The 22,327-nt window shown below is 37.9% G+C and overlaps 1 protein-coding gene across 1 annotated transcript; it reads right to left on the bottom strand.

Annotated features, from left to right (window-relative positions):
- Positions 1-1,889: 1,889 nt before the first annotated feature.
- ptp4a2b (protein tyrosine phosphatase 4A2b) lies at positions 1,890-22,297 on the bottom strand. Its single transcript, XM_060897019.1, has 7 exons — positions 22,137-22,297; positions 7,510-7,787; positions 7,108-7,216; positions 6,912-7,004; positions 4,240-4,370; positions 3,078-3,152; positions 1,890-2,980 (listed from the first exon to the last, which is right to left on the bottom strand). The coding sequence occupies exons 2-7, from the start codon at positions 7,512-7,514 to the stop codon at positions 2,869-2,871; spliced, it is 525 nt and encodes a 174-aa protein (XP_060753002.1). The 5' UTR covers positions 7,515-7,787; positions 22,137-22,297; the 3' UTR covers positions 1,890-2,868.
- Positions 22,298-22,327: the final 30 nt, after the last annotated feature.

Here is a 22,327-nt window from a genome sequence, read left to right as displayed (position 1 = left end):
CTGTTCAAAATTTGAATTTCAGCGCTGCTCTCGCTGCGCACTCACTAACGGTCACGTACACGTACGTCATCGACCCGCCTGCTCGGCTCGATTTCATTTCAGGCCCTGTCCACTTCCACTACTCCTTTCAGCGTCGGAATGCGTCTCGCGTTTGATGCAAACCTGTCAAATTGTCGATCGAATTTCCAAATAATGTGAAATATTAAATGATTTTAAATGATTTCGTTGTATAAAATCAGCGCTACATGGAAGAGTTCCTGATAAAGGGATTAGGGAAATAAAGGATGCATTTGAGTCGCGCCCCATATCGATATGGCAGCCATATTGCCACATCTCCTGGGTGTTGATGTTTGAAAAGTGTTGTCGCGAATCATAAGTGATTTTTCCAGACTTTTACAAGGTAATTGTTATAGCATTTATTTATTTAGATACCAATGTTGTACTTTAGGGTAGTTTTCCCTTCAACCCCAATCGATTAAGTGGAAAATACGAATCGTGGTGTGTAATGTTTATGTAATGGAGTGCCCTGTCACCTGTGACGGTGCCAATATTTATGATACATTCAGAAGAGGATGAATCGACCTTAACACAAGCTATGCGCCATTCATTGACAAATGGAAATGTGTAATTTTGCTCATTATTTATAATTTTATTCACCAGTTTTCATGTGATGATGTTGGTGCTTTACTATCCCTTCCTTAAAAATGCTCAGTGATTATATAGTAAAGGTACAATCATAGTTACACTTCATTAAATTGAGAAACACTATATCTATATATAAAATGAATAACATGAGTTTAAACCCATCACATATTATTTGACAGTCAGGTTCTGCAATACTGGCGCATCTATGATTATCTGGTGAAGCCTCCTATCTTATTAATAAAAAAAAAAGGCAAGGTAGGAGGCACTTTCATAAGGGATCTCAAAGCCTTTTCCATGCAGAGATTACAGTTATACCAATGAGATTGTACCTCACCTCGCTTGATCTTGCCTTAAGTAGATTTCAAACACCTTTATATCACCAGGTTGGTGCATGTGGAGTGCATTCTTCAGCTGAGACAAGTCTGTCTCCCTGCACTGTGTTTGCTGTTATTATCTGACAACAAGCAGAACTCATTTCATCTATCCCTGGAACTATAGATTACAAAGCAAAATAATAAAAGATAAAAGATCACCACCATCATTTTTTAGGGATATCATGTGCTTTTCTTTATATGCAGTTTTTCTTCTGTTCAAAATATGCCAATTGTGAACAGTACCAAAAAGACAAAGGTGCTCATGGTCCTTTAGTCAAATCCTGTCATTAATACACAAATATTACACAGTATTTTAATCACCATTTCCATTTATTATATCAATGTTTTTTTTTTGGTTAGTTTGTTCCTTTTATACATTAAGTAGATTTTTTTTTACTGCACAAACCAACCAACCAACCTTTGTTGATATTCATTTAGGAAAAGAGACCTATAAACTGAATAACAAACCCTACCCTTCTCAGAAGGTTGTTTTAGTGGTAAGTTAATAGTTCTTTTTGAAAATGAATTAGGGTGGGTGGTCACTGCTCGAAGCAACAGATGATGGAGGGGGGAAATATGGTTGTTCCAGTAGATGGTGCTACAGACAGAACAGATAAATAATGTAGAAAATGTTCTTTTGCTCCCTAGCAGCACTTAAGCAGAGAAACAAAGCACCATAGGCAAATATGTCAATACAGACTCTCCCATTAAACTGAGGTGTTGCAAGTATTCACCTTTCTCTCTCTTGCCTACAGATACTATACATTATATAATTCAAACCTGAAATATGATCCAGGAATGCTTAACATTTGCATTTGCAATGTTAGACAGAAATATTCACAAAGAGTACAAAAACACATAAGACAAAGCTGAGTTCATATCAATTGTTTATTCGTTTTAAAAACAAGATGGGGCTCTTTTCAAAATGTGGGCAAAGATTTATAAAATAAAATAATAATAAAAAAAAAAGTTTCCCATCTGTCATTTCCTTGAGTGTGCCTATGGGCTGAACAATAGGGTCACAGCAACAGTGTATGGACAGTCAGGCCTACAGCAAAGCCTTTAACTGACCCACTACTAGAGTAAGCATACATGGCAATTAAAAAGTACCTAAATCAAGCTATTCTCCTGTGTGTTTGTGTATGTGTGTGTGCACGCATGTAGAATAGTCCTAAAGAATGATTGCTTTTCTAAATTGGACTGAATATTGCACTCCCCAGAGATTCAGAAAACTAAAATGAAAGAACATGGCTCTGTAAGAGGGGGAAAAGTGTCCTGGCCCCAACCATACGCCTGACAAGACTCGATATTTCTAGTGAATAAATACAGTTGACATTAAAACCCATCCTGACCCTAAATTAAAAGTGACTTCAGAAAACGGAGAAAAGAGCTCTTTTGGTCCATTTCAGCAACTAAAAATATTGTTTTAATAAAACAAGTTATTGTCTGATTTTGAAAAGTGTGTATATCCTTTTGTCCAATTATAACACCAATGTTCAATTTAATCAACAACCAAAAGCATTACACAAGCACACATCTTTTCATAATGGTAAAATAATTCATTTCAGAATAATGGAGAATAAAAAGTTATCCCATGATTGGACATTGGGATGTCATGAGGAACTGCTGTGTGTTATATCCATGACTGGTACACTGGTAACCAGGAGGCAGCCATATCTGTGTGCTTTGACCTCTCTCATTCATTCAGCTTGTGAATCCACAGATCAGATTTAATTTGTTACATCTCGGTATTTCGATTAGTCATGACTCAGAATATTAACCATCATATTAATTACCCACAGCTTGCACTAGGTAATTTTTTCCCCATTAGTTGTATACAACTGGCACATTACTGGATGCAGCAGTTGTGACCATTGGCATCTTTGAACCGCAGGCGCATCTTGGGTCTGTATTTTTCGAGGTAAAGAAGCTGTTTGGAGTTGAAGGCTCCACGTCTCTTTCTGAAAACAGAACAAAAACAGGCGATGGGTGAGTGGTGAAGCCAAGAAATGAGTAGTACCAATAAAAAGTTTCTGTTTGCGCACAAGTGTAACTTACTGCCGGATAAACTGCACTGCATCCTCATACTTCATCCCACTCTCAATCAGGGCCAAGGCCACAAGTACAGGTGCTCTACAGGAAAAGGAAAAACAATAAGATCATTTTTATCATTTATTTTATTTGGCACAATCCACAAGTAGAGCACATTAGGTCTGAGTTGACTTAGATCCCTTAATGATAATAACTTTATAATGTGGGCTGCGATTTCCACAAACCTCTGCAAACAATATCACAAAAAACTAGATAAAGGTTAAATAGATCAACACACTTAAATTTGTGAACACAAACAGCTACAACACAGATCACAGGAAACAAGGGGGCACTTGAAATCTTCTGCAATACAGAGTGTTTTAGGCTCTCAATTATGAAAATAATGTTGTCAATGTTGTGTCTGTTGGCTTCACTCCATCAGCCATTCAATAATCTCCCAACTATATCATTTTGAATCCATCATTGGGGTTAACCTCTGGGTGGGGTTTTCCTGTTCTGACAGAAACATTGAAAGCTTTCACACCTGACACTTTTGATTCATTAACTTTGGCTTGAGGTTTGTAGGGCTGAAAAAGCATAGGGTTCAAAACCCCTTCATTAACTGGTCAGAAAAATGCATAGAGACCACGGAGCCTCAAACAATACCTTAATAGATAATTCTGAAAATGACCAGTAATTACTAAACATTTTTCACATCCAACTGTTTTTTGGGTCAATCTGTGACTCAGTTTATCAGTTCAGATTTACAGAAAAATTATCTTCAGCACCACTTATTGTAGTGGGTGATACAGCACCAACCTGCTTTCTCTAACCCACATTAGAGTTAAACTGGAATCGTATGGGTCATATTGGTCCTGTGTTTTCATCTGCACCAAGATGCACTGAGGTTAGATCCAAATTGACTAAATACTATGTGACCTTATATACATGCTCACCCACAGGTTAAACTTTTCTTACAAACCCAAATATTTCCACCATTCTTAACAACTCATCTTTGTGAGATATGTATAGTGAAATTAGAATTGATGTAAACATGTTTGTCATTAATATGTAAACAGGATTAGATGAAAAATATCATGAGGGAAATTAGTTTTACAATGAGCCACCAGCGTAAGCCATTAGGAACATGGAAAAAGAGTTTTCCTGTTTCTGTAAAGGTTTTATTTACCGGCCCAATCCCGCAACACAGTGCACGGCAATGCAGCATCCCGGTTCATCACGGAACTTGGTCTTCAACAAATTTAGCCAATCATCAACAATCTGGGTGGGGGGTGGAGCTCCATCATCAAAGGGCCAGTCCTGTATGGGGGGAAACAAGCAAGCAAATATGAACACCTCGTGTCTAATTCAATAGTGCATACCCATTCTGGAAACAGAAGAGAATTAAATAGAACTGAGGTCTGCATGTGCTCAATGGTTAGTCTGTTCTGTGAAGTATTTCCTTCTAAAGCAATTCTGAAGTTTCAGAGAAGGGCCCAGGAAACATATCTGAGCTAGAAAAGAGACAAAGATCTGCCAAAGTCCCCCCAGGCTGAGCAACAAAGAAACGTAACAAATAGGAGAATGCAGGAGAGAGAGAGTTTGGGCCAAAAGAGGAGGAGGTAGTCCAGTGATTAAAAGATAATCAGGCTGGGAAGACGAGATCAATACAGGCAGGGGAAAAAAAGGGAGAGTGAAAGACAACGAGTCACGGGGCAGTGAGTGGGAAATGGAAACAAAAAAGGAGGCTGGGTAAGCGCTCTGAGGCAGGATGTATCGAGTTCACTAAATTGACGCACAAGGCTAATATCATCTGGAGGGAGAGGTTGAGTTTTCTGACAAATTCATTGTCGAAACATGGCCTTGTAGTGAAATCAGTTATTTCTCATGAGTGAGAGAAAAAAGAAAAGGAAAGAGTTTCGAACGGGTGGCCTCCCTACTATGTTCCCACTGAACTGTAGTTTCTGCTCACTGCCAGCTAAAACAAGTCCTCTCTCTTTACTTCACTCATCCCTGTATACTCTCACACTCTCTCCCATTCCTGCCCACAAGCTGCAAAACACACTCTGGTATTTTAATATGGTAAAACCCTTACGCTTGTTTTTATCATTCTGTACAAATACGTAGACGACAAGCCTGATATCCATGGAGTGCAGAATATTTGCACTCCCTGCTAAAAAAAAAGAGTTTAATAACTGTTCCAATACCCAGTGCTCTTTTCTTTCCTTCTACACCTCATTACCTTTATTCATTTCCAGCACATTTGTTTCATTTTAATTCCTAAATTAGTTTAGTTGGGTCATGACCAAATAATATTTAAAAAAAAAATGAGCTGGGGTAAAAATGTATGGGATTACAAGAAAGGGTTGGAAATTTCCACCTTTAAAAAAAGTTGCTGGCTTCTCTCTTAATTTAACCTCCGTCAACCATATAGCCAAGACAGAGAGATTTGGACTTTTGTAACTTCCACAGCTGTCTAAATGTTTATTCATGACATCCTTTCAAAAGAGGCAGAAAAGTACAGATTATATGTGACACCATGATAGCAGACACAAATTTACAATCTGGCAGTTGACAAAATAAAGAATAAAACAGTCCAAGTGAACAGATGTTAAAAATCTGTGCTGGAACAGTATAAAACATTCATGACAGGATAATTGTACAACCTCATCAGCCTCAAATCATCATGGTTCTTAGTATATCCCAGAGTAAAGGCCCCACCCCAAGCCAAGGGAAAAAAGGGAATAACTCCGTAGGCTAAACTGTCTTTGCCCGACTTCGCATTCATCTTTCTGTTCCTTACTCATTGCTATCTAGCTACAGTATACGGAGGCATCACATCCAAGCATGACTTGCACTTTTAAGAACAGAAGCTGACCACCATTATTTTATGATATGTATGAAACCAGCACAAATTTCATATTCTGCATAGCTAAACATCGATTTCACTACTTCAGATTCTTCATCTAAATTCTCACCAAAAACCTGTATGACTGCAGCTGGTTAGAAAAACTGAACTGGATGCAGTTTAATGCAGTCTGAACTGAAGGACGCGGTATGTGAAAGATATGAATCTGTTTCTGGTAGCGGGTAACTTTCACTTTGCCTCGAGTCAAAACTCTCTATTCGTGACCCTGTAGAAACCAAGTGGGTAGGACTGTAGTCTCATGGGTTGGTTAAAGAAGGTGCCGCTCTTTTGTGTTTTCTTAATGTGTGGACTGGTGCTCATTTTTGTTTAAAATTCTAAAACTATGAAATACAAAGAAGGCTAATCTGTACAAGGTTGGATTCATTTATTTATGATTATGGATTTATTATGGTTCCTGATTTGATATGACTGAATTAAATGAGTTATTGATGATTTTTTTTTAATTTTTCTCACAGTATAAAAAAAAAAAAAGGAGTGGGGAAAAGTGATATGATACAAATGGAATGATAAAGGAACAAAAGAAGCTTCAAACATAAAAGTCATTACTGACAACTTATGTTACTGTTGGGTATTTAGTTTGTTTTAGGTTTCTTTACGGGGCCACTGTATAGCAACTGTATGTTACAAAACAGCTTACTTTATTGCTGTTCTTGTACAGACGTGTACTGGAAGAGGAAAAGCTTAAAGTGGTTTGTGCAGACAATGTACACTGGCTGATACCACTGAGTTATGACAGAACACTACAGTACTGTTTTACTGAGGCTTAGACACAGGGGGAGCTCCTCAGGATTTTCCCTGCTTGAGGGGGTTTATTTAAGACAGCAAGCCAAAGTTAGTCAGTATATGGAGTGAAAGTTTCTCTGTGTGTATGCTCCAAAATAATTTGAGTGTGCAAGAGACTTGTGGTAATAGACCTGAACAACAGTACTTACCAGGACCTGGATGCCCTCCCTCTCCACAGGCGCCTTGTCATAAGTGGCCTCGCACACGCGCACAACTGTGTTTACCTCAAATTTCTTCAGTTCCTTGGGGGCAGAGTCAAAGGAGCACAGGTTACTTCCTTGTGCTTTACACACACACACACACACACACACACACTTAGAGGAGGGTCAACATACACACCCTTACCTCTGTGAACTTGTTGAGGGTTGAGTTGGTAGGGTTGTGCGTGATGAGGAATCTCATGCACTCGTAGGTAATTTCAACAGCGGCAGGGCGGTTCATGTTGGCAAGACGGCTTTAAAACAGTAATAAAAATGTTTGTTTCCTGTTCCTTAAAAACACTTTGGCTCAGATTCAGCAAGGACTTATATTAAAAATAAATTAAAAAAGAAACAAAAATGAGTTTGGGTGAGATGGAGGGCACTGGACTACAAAAATAAAAAAATAAATACAAAAAAATGGAGGATGGTCTCGTCCACAGTGCACAAATGATGTATAAAACAGGATGAATGAAAAGGTAAAAAATAAAATAAAAACAAAACAAAAGAGACTATCCTTCAGTCATCTAATGAGACAACTGTAGATTACCCCATTCAGGAGAGGTGTTTTGGATTGACTGTAGAGACAGAAAGTGGCTGGGGTAGAAGAGAGAACTTGTTTGCGCTCAGGCTGAGGACTACGCGTAATCCCAGGAGGATTCAGGAGAGACAGGCAGGGCTCAGTGCTAGCTGTCAGGGGGGTTTCTGGGTAGCGTAGTCCCGTGGGGGGCTGATGATTCACTTGTTCACAATGCTGAGGTGCTGAGCATGGCAGAAGTCTCCACTCACAAACGCCATAAATGTGCGGGCCGGATCTGCACGGAAACACTGTTGAGAAGAAGAACAAGAGAAAAGTCAAGCCCTCAATCTAGTGGAGTTAAAATGCAATTAAATCAATATGTTTGTAAAGAGCAGCTTTCACTGGCCTGTTTCATTTCAGAATCTTATAGTGATAAATGTTATATTCTACATTGAATTTCAGACAAAACCAAACCTAAATAAGCTCCTTGCCTGAACAATCAAATGTAAACTGCTTAGGATGTGAAGGATACATGCCACATACCCACATCAGCTTCACACCTCTTAATTGAAATAAATAAATAAATAATAAAAAATCAGTGTATAAAGGTCCAAAAACTTCACTCAATGTTTTCATTAATATGAAAATGTGCATTACAGTAAGCAACACTTTCTGAAATACAGTATATTCTACATATAAAAACATAGTTACTTGCATGGTACATTCAGGATAGAGACATCAGTACCTGATGTTGAGCATCTCTACAAATGAGTAAGCTATCAATCTCACATTTCAGTGGAGCTGAGTTAGTAACTTTTCCCATAATTACTAATTTGATTACTGAATAACCGAATGACAGGACTTGGTAGACCAGAGCTCAAAGAGGGTGAAAGAAAGAGATATATTGTGTTTGCAACCATCACAATATAAATCATGTTCTTTACTTTTGCAAATTTACTTTTGCTCCGATGCATCCCGTTTTGTGCCCACTAGCAGGAATTATACTGTTTTATTTCCATAAACAAAGTATTCAGAACTGGTATAGCAATTGCATGGACAAAACTTGCACCTTACAAAGTATTACAAGCCATTATATTCAACCATCAGATCACCCAATAGAAACAGGGTGAAAAAGGGGAATAAAAGGAATAAAACAAAAAGGACTAGGTTGGGAAAATAGGAAGAAAGCTGCTGTTTCACAATTAAAACACTTTTTTTTACTGTGGAAAAGAAGAAAAATTTGTGAACTACATACACCTAGCATAAAACATGCACTGTGGAAAAGTTGTCCAGTCATTCTTGGCCTTTAGTACACAATTCTCTTGACAATAAACATCTGTGAAAGAACTTCAGAGAACCCGGGTTAGACTGTGACCTTATAATTCACTGGAGAACGTGTGAACTCAAAAACTACTTCCAAAACAGGCTACTGAATTATTGGCCCACAGTTAAACAGATCATTTTAAATAGAGACTAAGGTACAAGGTTGTGTGATTGGGTCAAAGGAGACAGAGCAAACAAGACCTGGGCTAAGAAAATCAAGAGAAGCATTCTCAAACTTGCAACAAAGGGCCCCACTAACACACTGGTTCAAAGAGGGTAACTGAGACTAATGTATTCCCACAGGGCAACTGAGACACAGCACAAGACATACTTTTACAGTACACACTGCACTGTACTTAGGCAAATTAATATGGTCATCAGGAACACTTTTACATACCATACTTGAGCTCACATCCAGTAAATAGGACTGCAGCTGTTTAGCCTGAACCTTGAAATAGTTCCTCTGATCTGCTGGGAACACTTGCAAATCAAGCTGCCACATTTGCAAGCCTTCCTATAATTACACTTCTTCTACACTGCAGAGGTGGAGAAGCAAGTGATGTGTGCATAAGGAGTAATGGCAAGTCTTCATAACAAAATGAATGTTTCATAGACTGTTGTTGGGTTAAACTCATCATGAGATGCAACATGATATCAAGTGTAATGCTAACAATGATGCATCCTAACATGTTAGAAACACCCATGCTATAAATGGAAAGTCTCATTAAGTGTTTAGTGTTAAACATACTGAGAGTATCCGTGCCTCAGACTGAGCATTGTGAGATACTTTTCTGCTCACCACGGTTGTAAAGAGAAGAAAAGATTACTGGACACTTCCTGTCTGCATGAACCAGTCTAACATGTCTCTTCTGAACCCTCTCATCAAATAGAAGTTAAAGTTAGTTTTCTGTAATCCGAAAATTATTTCCAAAGTCACGGTGCAAATAAAATGCACTTCTGTGCTTTGTATAAAACAACAAACACAAATCAAGCTTGTATTCTAAACATGATTCTGCTCTCTGATAAGACCATAGCATATGGTTTTCATTTTATTAAAAGTATATAATTACCAGTATATTAAAGTACGTTCAGCTTTCTTTTATGAACCAAAACTGAATGAATGGATGTTAAGTAAAAATTTGATGCAGGTGTTAACAGTGCGGTTAACAGAAGGCACTTTCCCTTTTATTACTTCCGACCCCCCACTCCCTCCCAGCACCAAGGCAAACCCCTTTAAGGTGCACGCTGTGTTAGAAACCTTCACGTAATACACCTCACCAGCCACACACACACCCCCACACCAGCTGTATGCGGCATGAACAGACAACTAACAAAGTGAAAATGTGAACTTCTCAGAAATGGCTCAGTGTTCTGTGAAATGCAGCTTCTCGTTAACTAGCAAAGAGTTCACAGAGTACACACAGTAACAGTGCCACTCTTCTTTTTATGTGACTCACTATTCTCACTGTCCTCAATATCTGTTCCTTATTCTCTTTTCTTCACAGACTGCTCTGTGCAGCTGGGACAGAGAAAACAGCCGTCTCACTGAGTACACTGTGATAATGCACGATAATGAGGACGAATATCTACGAATAAAGTGAACACTAAATCCTAAATTTGATAGGCGCTTGAAAAGGAAGAACTCTAGGAAGGATGACTTTGCACATTTGGAACTAGGGTATTCTCCTTATTCATAACACATCCCTGCAATGTTAGCCTGAAAGTTAAAGTTTAGACTAGCTGTGAGATCCATGCTTCCTGTGTAGTAGTAAATGTACTCCAACAGCAAGAAAAGAATTAATCAGAATGAGAACGAATAAATCTTCTTTATATACATACATACATAATTGATGGTATTATAAAAAGGTATAATATAAGCATACAGGGATTATCAAAAGTGGCCTGAAAAGCCTTCTTCATTAATGTTTTGTTCCACTTCTCCCTTGCTTGTAGAAAACATGGGGGATTATGGGGCTTTGGAAGGGCTAACATGCCCTACTCCAGAGTGCTAATCCTCCTCAGATCCCTTCAATTTAAGCTACAAATCCTTCCAAGGCACTTGAGCTGTACTGTACGGTGTCTCTCAGTGAAACACAACCACGAGCTGCTCGGATACCCAAAAAGCCAGGGTGAGAAGTCACAGCATGTAAGCGCTCACTGGACTACAGAGCTGCCTGTGAGGAGCTGATTAGTTGAAGGTTAGAGGCACAAAGATAATGAGAATTTAGCTTCACTATTAAACAACACCCTAAAATGAGCAGGCAATAAAATAAGTAAGGAATGAGGCCCAACACCAAGTTGAATTACACTTAACACTATAACTTCCTGAAGCGTCTCATTCCACTTATATATCACAGCAATTTTCCTAAGCTTTTTAATTAAAAGACAATCTTACACATTTTATCAGTTTGGAGTGTTACGTTTGAAATGAACAAAACCAATTCCCAAAACAAAAAGGACCCACAAAGCCCTCCTCCTCCAAGTCTCTGGTCAGAAAACTTACATTTCAAAACTGACACTGGAAAAAGACTTCCAAAAATTATAAACAAATATCTCACAATATCAAAAGATGACACTTTTTAAAATCAGGTTATGTGGCATGTCCACCATACAAACCACTACTGTTATTATAGAAATAAAATATTAGAATGAACCCATTTATATAAAACCTGCATTCTTGTGTCCAAGATGCTGTTACAGAAGCTGAATCAAAATAATCAGAAGACATTCGTAAAAAGTGTGCTACAATTCTTAATGTCTGCAGCAATATTGCATTTTCAATATCTAGTGTTTTAATTCTGTAAGGCACTGAAAAATATACGCATAAACAAAGTAAACTATGGAGTTTATACTAGTACGAGTTTGTTCCATTTGAATACATGGAAAACTGGAAACCGATAAACGGGAGTCTGTCATTTACCTCTCTTCTTCATTATTTATTTGAGGAACACAAATGACCTGATATTACACAAGTCTGATACCTCTCACCAGCAAGGCAATGGTAATCAGCGGAAAGTTACAAGGGTGACATGGTAAAAAAAAAGAACTACCACCAACTGGATTTTGTCCAGACCCAAACACTGCATGAGGCGGTGTATTAAAACTTTGGTAATATCTGAGTCAGCTGTATAGACTAGCTCCTTCCCAAGACAGGGCTGCAGCTGTAGTGTGAAGCTTTATCTCAGACTGCCTACAGATAGGTTGGGAGAGATTAGTGGCCTTGGGCTGGGGGACAGCAAGAACAGCAGCATGAGAGAGAGAGATAAGGAACATGTCAACTTGCATACCTATACACTTCTGCTAGGACTAGAGGTGGATTTAGCAGCAGGATTGTAATCCCTGTTTTATCCCCATTTAAAGATATTTAAAATCAGAATGTATATGTACGATGGCAGGCAACTTTCTGTTTAGTTTGCCAGGGTCAAAGAGTGAATCTTGAACCTTCTTTGCTGTATATACATGGCCAAAATGGGACAAGCAAGATACTGAATGTATATGCAGCTTTGCCTTTTTGTGTTGAAATTGAGATTTTTTTTTTCATTGCAAACATCTGTACCCCTTTGGACAAATAGTGTCTCCATTTTACGAAATCCTTCTAGATTTTTGAAGCCATGTAATGTATAAACAACAAATTGTTTGAGAGTCAGTAAACTCTCATTTAAAAAGGCTAAGATGAGCTAACACTGAATTCTGCCTGTAAGCGAATCATATTGCATATGCTAATGACATAACGTTTTGTGCATTCAGCTTTAGGAAAAACAGGATCTAAGACTTATTTTTTCTTACATTACATAAATATAAGTTATATAAGTTAAACATGCAAAAACCAAACATGCAAAAAGTATTAGAAATCCACTGCAAACCAACAACAGGGTCTCAAATTGACTGAAATCTTTCAGACATGCATCATAAGCTAGATAGATACTTATCAGATTACATGGCTATGTCCTGCTGAACTTCTGCAAGCTAATATGAAAACATCTTACTGAGTTTGTACAGGAATAAGTATGAGGCATAGCATTTATTGATGCAGTACAGCTGACATGAAGCCCAGCTACTGAATTTACTCCTTGGTCATGTCAAATTTATTTGTGTCAAAACAGCCACTCCACCAACACTGGTGCCCCCAAGGTTGTGTTCTCTCCCCACTTCTCCTCTTCCTGTACACCAACGACTGCACCTCTAATGACCCCTCTGTCAAGCTCCTGAGGTTTGCGGACAACACTACAGTCATCGGCCTCATCAAAAGACAGAAACGAGCCTTCCTACAGACAGGAGGTTAAAGAGCTGTCTGGTGCAGTCACAATAACTCGGAGCTCAATTAACTCAAAACAGTGGAGATGATAGTGGACTTCAGAAGAAACCCCCTGCACTCCCACTACTTACCATCATGGACAGCACTGTGGCTGTTGTGAGGGCATTCACGTTCCTGGGCTCCACCATCTAAAGTGGGACACTCACATTTACACCACTCTTAAAATGGCGCAACAAAAGGATGGACTTCCTTAGCCAGTTGAAGTTTAACCTGCCACTGGAGCTCCTGAAACAATTCTGCTCAGCTATCATCAAGTCTGTTCTGTGCACAATCAATAACTGTCTGGTTTGGCTCAGAAACAAAATCAGACATCAGAAGACTACCGAGAACGGTTCGGACTGTCAAAAGGATTATTGCTGTTCCCCTGCCCACCTTTCAAGAACTGTATATATCCAGAGTGAGGAAAAAGGCTCAGGAAGTCACTCTGTATCCCTCGCATCCAAGTCATCCACTTTTTGAACTTTTACCATAAATTGTTACCATTTCCATTCTAGTACATCCCTGCATCTCATTCTAGTCTGATACATTCTACCATCTATAACACAACTGTACATACAATTTATTCGTTTTTCAATTTTTTCACGTGTATTTTTTTGTATTGTCATCTTGTTGTCTCTGTGTACTGGAAGCGTATGACACGTACAAATTCCTTGTATGCTCAAGCATATTCATGTCATTTTGTAGCCTAACATTAAAGGAGTATTATAAGCAGGGGTATAGTTTAGATACTCGATATAGAAACCCATTTTGAAGAACAATACATGTGGTGTGAAAAACACCCACCACTCCTCACATACGTACATTTGACTATTTCCAATGTTGTGGTTACAATAATTGCTGTTGAACTTGAGGCATTTATGTAATTGCTTAATTGTTTGTTGTATTACATTATAAGCTTTTATGTCCTAAATGGGATAAATTGCAATTTAGGGCTTACAAATTGAATTCTGGGTGCTTTAAAATTCTCATTCATTCATTGCCAAAGTATTGCTTAGTTATAGAATAGTATAGGACAACTTAGTCAAATCATCAAAGAAAACTTCAGTTCCATAACAATCCTAATTCAAAGGGTTTAATCATTTTAGAGGACAAGTAGCAAAGGACATCTACCATGCACTGATGTGTGTACAGTATACCAATCAGACCTAAAGGTAAAACATCCACCCACATACTCAGACATATAAACCCCACCCTTCCCCAACTGCAAAGGACAAATGTTCTGACCCAGTACACACCAACCGTGTGCTCAGGCCAAGGTGACAGTGTTCCCCTTGAGATAGTACTGTCATTAATCGCTGATTCACAAAGTGCAGCAACAGGGCAAAACAACCCATTGATAACGATGTGACAAAAGTATACAAGACATCAAATAACTGGAAATGTCCCTGATGTAAGTGTTTAAAGTGTAAGTGCACTCTCATGATGCAGTCCACACTGGTGCAGGTATCAGACCCGGAAGACCATGGTATTGGACCAAGTCTAAAACAGTGTACACCACACACACACACACACACACACACACACACAACAGCCCTACTGAGACTTTATTAACAGATACATACTTATTCCTAGGGTTGCAAAATTCCGGGAATTTTCAAGGCTGGAAACTTTCCATGGGAATTAACGGGAATATATGGGAATTAACGGGAATAGATTGAAATAAACTGGGAATTTAAAAAAATGCAGAGTTGCCTATAACAAGGAACTTAAATGTAGTTAAAGAAATCTTGCAGCATAATTTTGTTTAAAACAACAAGATTTAAGGCAATTTAAGTTGACTTGTACCCTGAATTCCTCGGTCACTTGCACACAGCTTACTGGAGGGCCATCGAGGCCACACCCACTGCATGTACTTGCATTCTTCCATAACATGCACTTTATTAATAGTAACACTTTATTTTAGGGTCATTTAACTAGTTGCTTATTAGCATGAATATTAATAGAATATTGCCTATTTATTAGTACTTATTAAGCACATATTAATGCCTTATTCTGCATTACCTTATTCTACATTCTTAATGGTACCCAATACCTAAGCTTAATAACTACCTTACTAACTCTTAATAAGCAGTAAATTAGGAGTGTTACCACATTCACAGATAATTTGATGACCCTCTCCCCCACACACTCACTGAAATAAAAAAAATCCTCCATATATCACTTAAGGGGGGTCACCTCCATTTTCCAGGCCTTGACTACCACAGAAGCAGAGACCTAATAAGCTTGAGAAAAATGCTTCATTTTACATTTTGATTGGGACTTTTTTTTTTTAGAAGGGCAAGTGTGGGGGATGCTTTCATTTTACAGCAATCATAGGGAAATATGTTTATTACAATTAAGTTTATGATGTGTATTACAAGCATAATAATGTTTATTATGCTTTTGTGTTACTCAATGAAAGAATCAGTTAAAGCTCTACTGACAATTCAATCTTACAATCAGTCAAGATTTGCATTACCTTGCATGCATGTCTGCTTATGACCATACATTTCCCTATATTTCCAAATAATTCCCATAAATTCCCATAAAGTTTCCAATTTTGAATATTCCCAAAATTCCCCAGATTAAGTTCCCGTGGAAAGTTTCCGGAAATTTACCGGAAACCTTCCGCCCCTTTGCAACCCTACTTATTCCACAAAGTTTATCATATCTATGCAAGGCATGCTAGAATTACACACGTTTTAGATTGCTAATTACAGCAACATAAATATGAAGCTGCAGGCATCTTTAGGCTGACATTAACACGTCTGTAAGCATTCCCCATTTTTCACTTGGTGTGCTGACAACTTGGCACTGGTTCAGTTGAGATGTTACCATGGCCAACGTCCAAGGTCCTAGACCAATTTGAGCTGCTTTCCTCCACCACCATATACCATCAATTCACTAAAACCACGCAGTTGCTGCAACACCAACCCACACAATTATCCCAACATTCGAGAGGTTAAATTCCACAATCATTCTGATGAAAGATATCCACAGCCGGTGACCAAACACAGACAGGACACACCACTTCTTCCAAAGTGCACTTTTGCACATACACACTGATGGATCTAAAATGAACATGCATAAAACAACAAGTTGGAAAGATGTAAATCCATACCTCTCACTCTGCATTCTTTTTGCCTGAAGGGGTTTCTACTCAAAACTGAGAGCGCTGGAGCTTTTAAGATTAAAGGTTAAGCGTTGCCAACACTCAGGCAGGAATTTGCAGGGTTTTTTTTTACTTAAAAAAAGGGAGCTAGGTAAAACATTTCTCTTTAACATCCGTTTAATTTAACTGGTAACATTTAAAAACTATTCTACATGACGAGTGAGATAAAGGAAAACTTCATATAAGCAACCACCGGTACCAGCTGTTAAATACTTAACCATGTGCTGACACCAGTTTCAGCTGAGTGTGTTTGTGGTCAGGTTTTTGTTTGTGCTACAGCAACACAGGAGATTAATGAAACTTGACTACAGGAAGAGGAACTTGAATTGACAAGAACAGAAACACTCAACATTGCATATTCAACAAAACTCAAAGAACAATGTGTCAATTCTTAGTAGAGCATTTCTTGAGAACTTGCACACAGATGGTGCAAGACAAAATAAAAATAATGGCCAGTGTCCATGTTTAGTATGTGGCAGATTCTTAACGCATAATTAAGATATGCAGTATTTAATCAGGGCTGAAAGTAAAACTGATGAATATAGGCCCAGCAGCTATAAATACACCTGAGGCCACACGCATTCCAGTGGCTCTCGTCTGCCTGCGTTCCTCAAGTGCTTTCTAACCATAAAAAAGGACTTGGCCCCATAATCCTCCTCACTATTCCATTACTGATCACTTATTACGAACATATTTTACATTTACTTAACAGAGCATGATATAAACAGCAAAAAAATGTTTAACAAATAAAATAACATTTCAGCAATCCTTCATGTAACTAGACATGTTCTTACCAGACAACAGATTACTTGCCAAGTAAAGGGCCAATTACTGAGCAGTCTGATAACACATACCATCATCAAAAGCCAAAAATGCCAGAATCTATGCAAATTCTTTGAAAACATTTGAAAGACGGTTTATGCTGGTCTAATTCAGACACACAAAACAGCAATCTTGGACCCAACATTCCCAAGTTTCATCTAGCTAACAATGATAATGTAATTATGGTAAACAGGTCAGACTCATAATTAATAATCATTTGTTAATTTAAGGACCAAGTCTTCTCTGCTGTTGGTTTGGGAATCATTCCATCAAAACCATGAAATAATTGTTTCAGCCAAAGAAACGTTCCTTCATTTGCAATATTTCTGTTAAACTGATGATGGGTGATCTAAGCACAAACTTGAATTATAATTTGGCAGAACATTAAAAAAAAGCAGCTTTATCTGTAATTTACAAGATAAAGATCGATACGGTAAAGGCATCTTATTTGATTATCAGCAATGCAGATCACATCACTGACAAGAAGCAATGGCAGTGCATCAAGTTGTGTGCACACAACACTGGGGAATATTTTAATAGAGAACACAGGGTCAGGGCCCTAGAGTGCAAAGTGCTACCAGCTGTACATGACAACACCAGCAACAAGACAGGTGCCACTGCCAAGAGACAGTGAACAGGGAATCGTTGCCTTTGTCTGCCCTGACAGTTCAAACAGGGATTTAAAGCTACCAGAAGAAACGGTAGCTCAAATGAGCTCAGATGTACTAGATGCCGGGGGTTCCTTTTGCTGCAAAATCTGTTAGAATTCAGCTGCAGGTATTATAATGTCGCTGTTTTCTGACAGACGCATAACCCACAGTCAGATGCCAAATATCCGGAGTTCATAACTGACTACTTCCAGACTGAAGGAAACACCACATAGTGTGAAGGTCATTAGAGACATTCACCAGTGACACCAATGCAGTGTCTGTGATATTCCAGTTATGGCCAGTTTTCAGTGGATTAAGCATGGAGGACATCAAATAAAGCTGTTAAAAGAATATCTGCATTACTCTACAACCACATTAACCATTCAGAAAGCTGTCAACCAACAAAGTACTCTCAAGTTTAGATATGACACAATAAATAGACAATCCTCCAGCACGTGAAGAAGAAATATTGACTAATATAGGAAGAAATTCCTATTGATTGTCTGACGAGCAAAAATTTGACTTTCATTAAATGGCTTTACAGACATTATGAAGAAAACTAAAACTTGGAAGAAAATGGAAGAGATGACGGCACTGATAGCTCTGGTATGTAGTATGTAGCCAGTACAGTGTGTTTGCTTGTAGCTTTCTGTTGTGAATGCAGTGAAATATAATAAGTATGGTTTTATATTGTAGTATCATCATATATACAAAATGATACAATAGATTCAACTAGGTTTGTCAGGTTTAAAATTAGATGTAATATCAAAAAATTAAAATTGATCAATATTATATTAATACAGATCAACTACTCAAAATCTTCCTACAAGATAAAAATGGTGACTCCTAAAATAACCAAATACAAACTGAACCGCTGAGTCAACCTCTATATGTAGTGGCTACCGGCATAGCAAGCGTTCTCGAAAACAGAACAGTTTTCCAAAACTGACCTCAGTGTCAACAATCTTTGAAGCTCCCTTTGGCCACAACACGTCAAACAAATTAACACAAATGTGTTTGGTGTTAAAAAAAGAAAACAAATGTGTACATTGTTTAAATATAAAGGACTATCAATTTAATTACTGTTCCTGGACCTTTGTCAAATTTAAACATCAATAAAAGCTGCACCAATACTGCACATTTGTATTTGAATAGTTGCATTAACATCACCTGGCAATTTGTGCTATGACAGATTGTGTTTGAGCAAAACTGAAAACAAAAACACCACCATACCAACTAACAACTCACGGCCACATTTTGTAAAAGCTGCAGACACTTGCAAATACTGCCACAAGTCGTGTCACTTCCTTGCTGTTGCCACTTCTGTAACAGTAAATTTGTAAAATAAGAGGCTCATGTAAACGCACTAAACAACCGTGTTAAGCCAAGTGATTCCACGTCTACTCACATGTACAATCTAACCATTCTGAAAAGTGATAAAATTCACATCATACATATATATACACGTCTTCATGCTCCATTTGTCTCTGGTCTTTCTCCTCCCGGTCTACTCACTGGCAAAATGTATATTTTACAGCTTCTGGATCAAAGCATACCATTTAGCATGTTCCATCTACTGCAAGTCCCCCATGTGACATAAAATAACTTTACAATTTAAATAAAAATACAAAATATATATATAGATAACTAGAATGATTAGTGAGATTAGGAAAAGGAGATTAAGATTAAGAGGCTGGATAGAGGTCAAACGGATCTTCTCATGGAAATAGTACCTTTATAAGGATCACTATGTATACGGAAGTGCAAAGTCCTGAAGATGTATGAGAAATTCCATTGAATGTAGAGGAAAAGGTTAACCACAGTGAGTTTAAAAACCTTGATATAAACTTGGAGAACATTGTATTGTTTAACAGTTAACTAAAAAGATATGAGATTTACAATCACAAAGAAAAATATTTTACAAAACCTGTCACCTGAAGTAAATATATCCAGAAATGTCAAAACGGTTATTTTGGAAACAGGTGCATTCTTGTTTAAGGCAAGAGTAATCTCTGCATCTATGTGGTTCATGTTCAGTTTCAAAGAAAGACTCAGACAATTCAGCATATGTTATGTTGATTATATTATTTGTAGGCTTCTTTATTTTAAGTTTCTTGCCTATGTCTTTACTTTTGGTATGAAAAGATGCAGAATATTTTTAAAACACAGTTCAAGAGGAAACTGCAGAATATACAGCAAGTAGACAGCTTTCCATGTCAAAGATCTGATAGTAATAGTGATATGGCCACCAAGTTAAATGTTAATTATATGATAATAAGACACTATGATGAAGCATAAAGACTTGCATTCCTAACAAGTAATATGCTTAGTGTAAGTTTAACCAGTTATGAAAGAGAGTGTTAAAGGTTGCTGTAACAGTCATATAAATACTTGGCCCTCTGAATTTGCTCTAAAAATCAGACGCATAGTGAAAGTGCAATGAATAAATTGGGAGATTTAAAGAAGACATTTTCCATGTGTTTACAGCAACTCTAATAGTAGTGCCAGCTGTAATTCAAACCACAGGTTTATATAAAAAGTGCATAAAAAGTGTTTTTTATATAAAAACTAACAAAGGAACCCATATTTCAGATCCTCAAAATAATCTAAGATTAACTATTAAGCAGTTTCTAATTGTACTCAGGTTTTCCAATCATGGAAGAGTCTTTAGGACAAACAAGGTTGCCCTCTCTGTATCACCACAAGCTGCATTTCTTCATCTTATCAAATTCGACACAGACACACAGACAGAGTGAGTGAGAGTGTGAGAGAATGAGTAAGAGAGTGAGTAAGAGAGTGAGTGAGTAAAAGAGAGTGCGTGAGAGAGACAGTGAATGAGAGAGAGAGAGTGAGTGAGAGTGAATGAGAGAGTAGGGGAGTGAGTAAAAGTGTGAGTGAGTAAAAGAGAGAGTGAGAGAGTGAATGAGAGAGAATGAGTGAGTGAGAGAGAGAGTGAATGAGAGAGAATGAGAGAGTGAGTGAGAGAGCGTGAGTGAGAGTGTGAAAGAGAGTGAATGAGAGAGTGAATGAGTGAGTGAGTGAGAGTGAGTGAGAGTGAGTGAGTGAGTGAGTGAGAGAGTGAGTGGCTGCTGAAGAGGGACTAACTGTTTATAGCTACTATAAAGTTAAGTAATAACTTCAATTAAAAAAATCAATAATGGGAGTAATAAAACTACTTTAGGTGTTGTACTAATATGCCATCTATAGATATTACAGTAAATCATGCAATAAATCTCCAGAAAACAGGAACATACAAAAGCGTCTATTGTTAAACATTTTAAAGTCAGTACAAAATTAAATCAGCAAACTATTCAATCTCACTCAGTCTACTTAAAACCATGTTTATCGGAATGATGTGTTATGAGGAAGTGTTAAAAACGTTCACTACCCATTAAAAATAAATGGGTAGGTTTACTGTTTGTTTACTAACGCGTCGATCATCTTAGGTCGTATTAAATAAACCGTTTTTATAAACGAATTCATTAAAAATGAACAGATTTTATTATTTTTAATGCCCTTGATCATGTCCAGACATGCTTCAGTACACTTGTTCACACTTGTCACAAATCTATGTGCATCGTGGGAGAAAACAGCAGAAATAACTAGCGGATCTCACACACATTACAAGCCGAGAGAGAAAAACAAATATTGCTGAATGACAAATTAAAACACAGAAATATCTATAAAAAATCTATACTTATGCGAACAGACTTTATCTAAACTCTCTTATTTCAAACGAATCCAGAGATTTTTCTAACCTATATAAACATCATGACGAGTCTGTTTGAGTTAACACTTCTGTTAAAAATAGACAACTAGACAAGACTGAAGACTCGGATAGTTAATGCTACGTTCTGTTACCAGCCGGCGGAAGCGGTAACAACGTCAACCGCGCTAATGTGAACAGCTAACCAGCTTAACATACAGGTCTAACTCTGATCTGGTTAACGTAGAAAACCGGAAACAGCGCGATGTCCGAGCTTAACGTTGAGATGACACTCAAAAACACGATACTCCAGACGTCTGTAGCTTTAGTTTTTATTGCTAGGCAACTGGCAGTCAAATGGAACGCGTGGCTTGCTAAGCTAGCTAGTTAACCAGTCAGCACTAAACCAGATATATACAGAATTGTGACATATTTATTAGATATTACAATCCAAAAACAATTCATCATGCTGTAAAATATTCCATAGAAACACTAAGCAGACAGATTATACGTGCTTCTGAAATGTTTCGTGCTCGCAAATGGCTGCCACATTTCCCCGTTAGCCTGCTATGGTAGCTAATTTGAGTAGCCGGCTAGCTGCGACCGATTGTTAGCTAACTACCCTGAGACGCCGCTGCTGCAGGAAAATGCGTATTTTTATATAAAAGATAGGGATTTATAACTACTTACAACAAACAGGATGAACATTGAAATCCCGTGACAATCGCTGAGAAGACGTACAGGAGCAGGGTTTTTTAGCGCTAGTTTTTATTTTGGTTCCTCGTCACACACTAAACAAGTCAGTTCTCTCGACTCAGTAGTATCGGGGGCGAGGCTACAAAGGCTTGGAATCGATTCGCAAAAGAGTCGATTCTCCAAAA

The sequence above is a fragment of the Tachysurus vachellii genome, chromosome 21, assembly GCF_030014155.1.
Source record: "Tachysurus vachellii isolate PV-2020 chromosome 21, HZAU_Pvac_v1, whole genome shotgun sequence".
Lineage (NCBI taxonomy): Eukaryota > Metazoa > Chordata > Actinopteri > Siluriformes > Bagridae > Tachysurus > Tachysurus vachellii.
This window is presented reverse-complemented; position numbering and strand designations above follow the sequence as displayed.

What these genes read in the sequence shown, in the direction of transcription:
- ptp4a2b (XM_060897019.1), bottom strand. An exon ending in GGGAGGGCATCCAGGTCCTG is followed by an intron (nt 4,371 to 6,911) that starts GTAAGTACTGTT and finishes CCCCCCATACAG; the next exon opens with GACTGGCCCTTTGATGATGG. An exon ending in GCAGTGCAGTTTATCCGGCA is followed by an intron (nt 2,981 to 3,077) that starts GTAAGTTACACT and finishes TTCTGTTTTCAG; the next exon opens with AAAGAGACGTGGAGCCTTCA.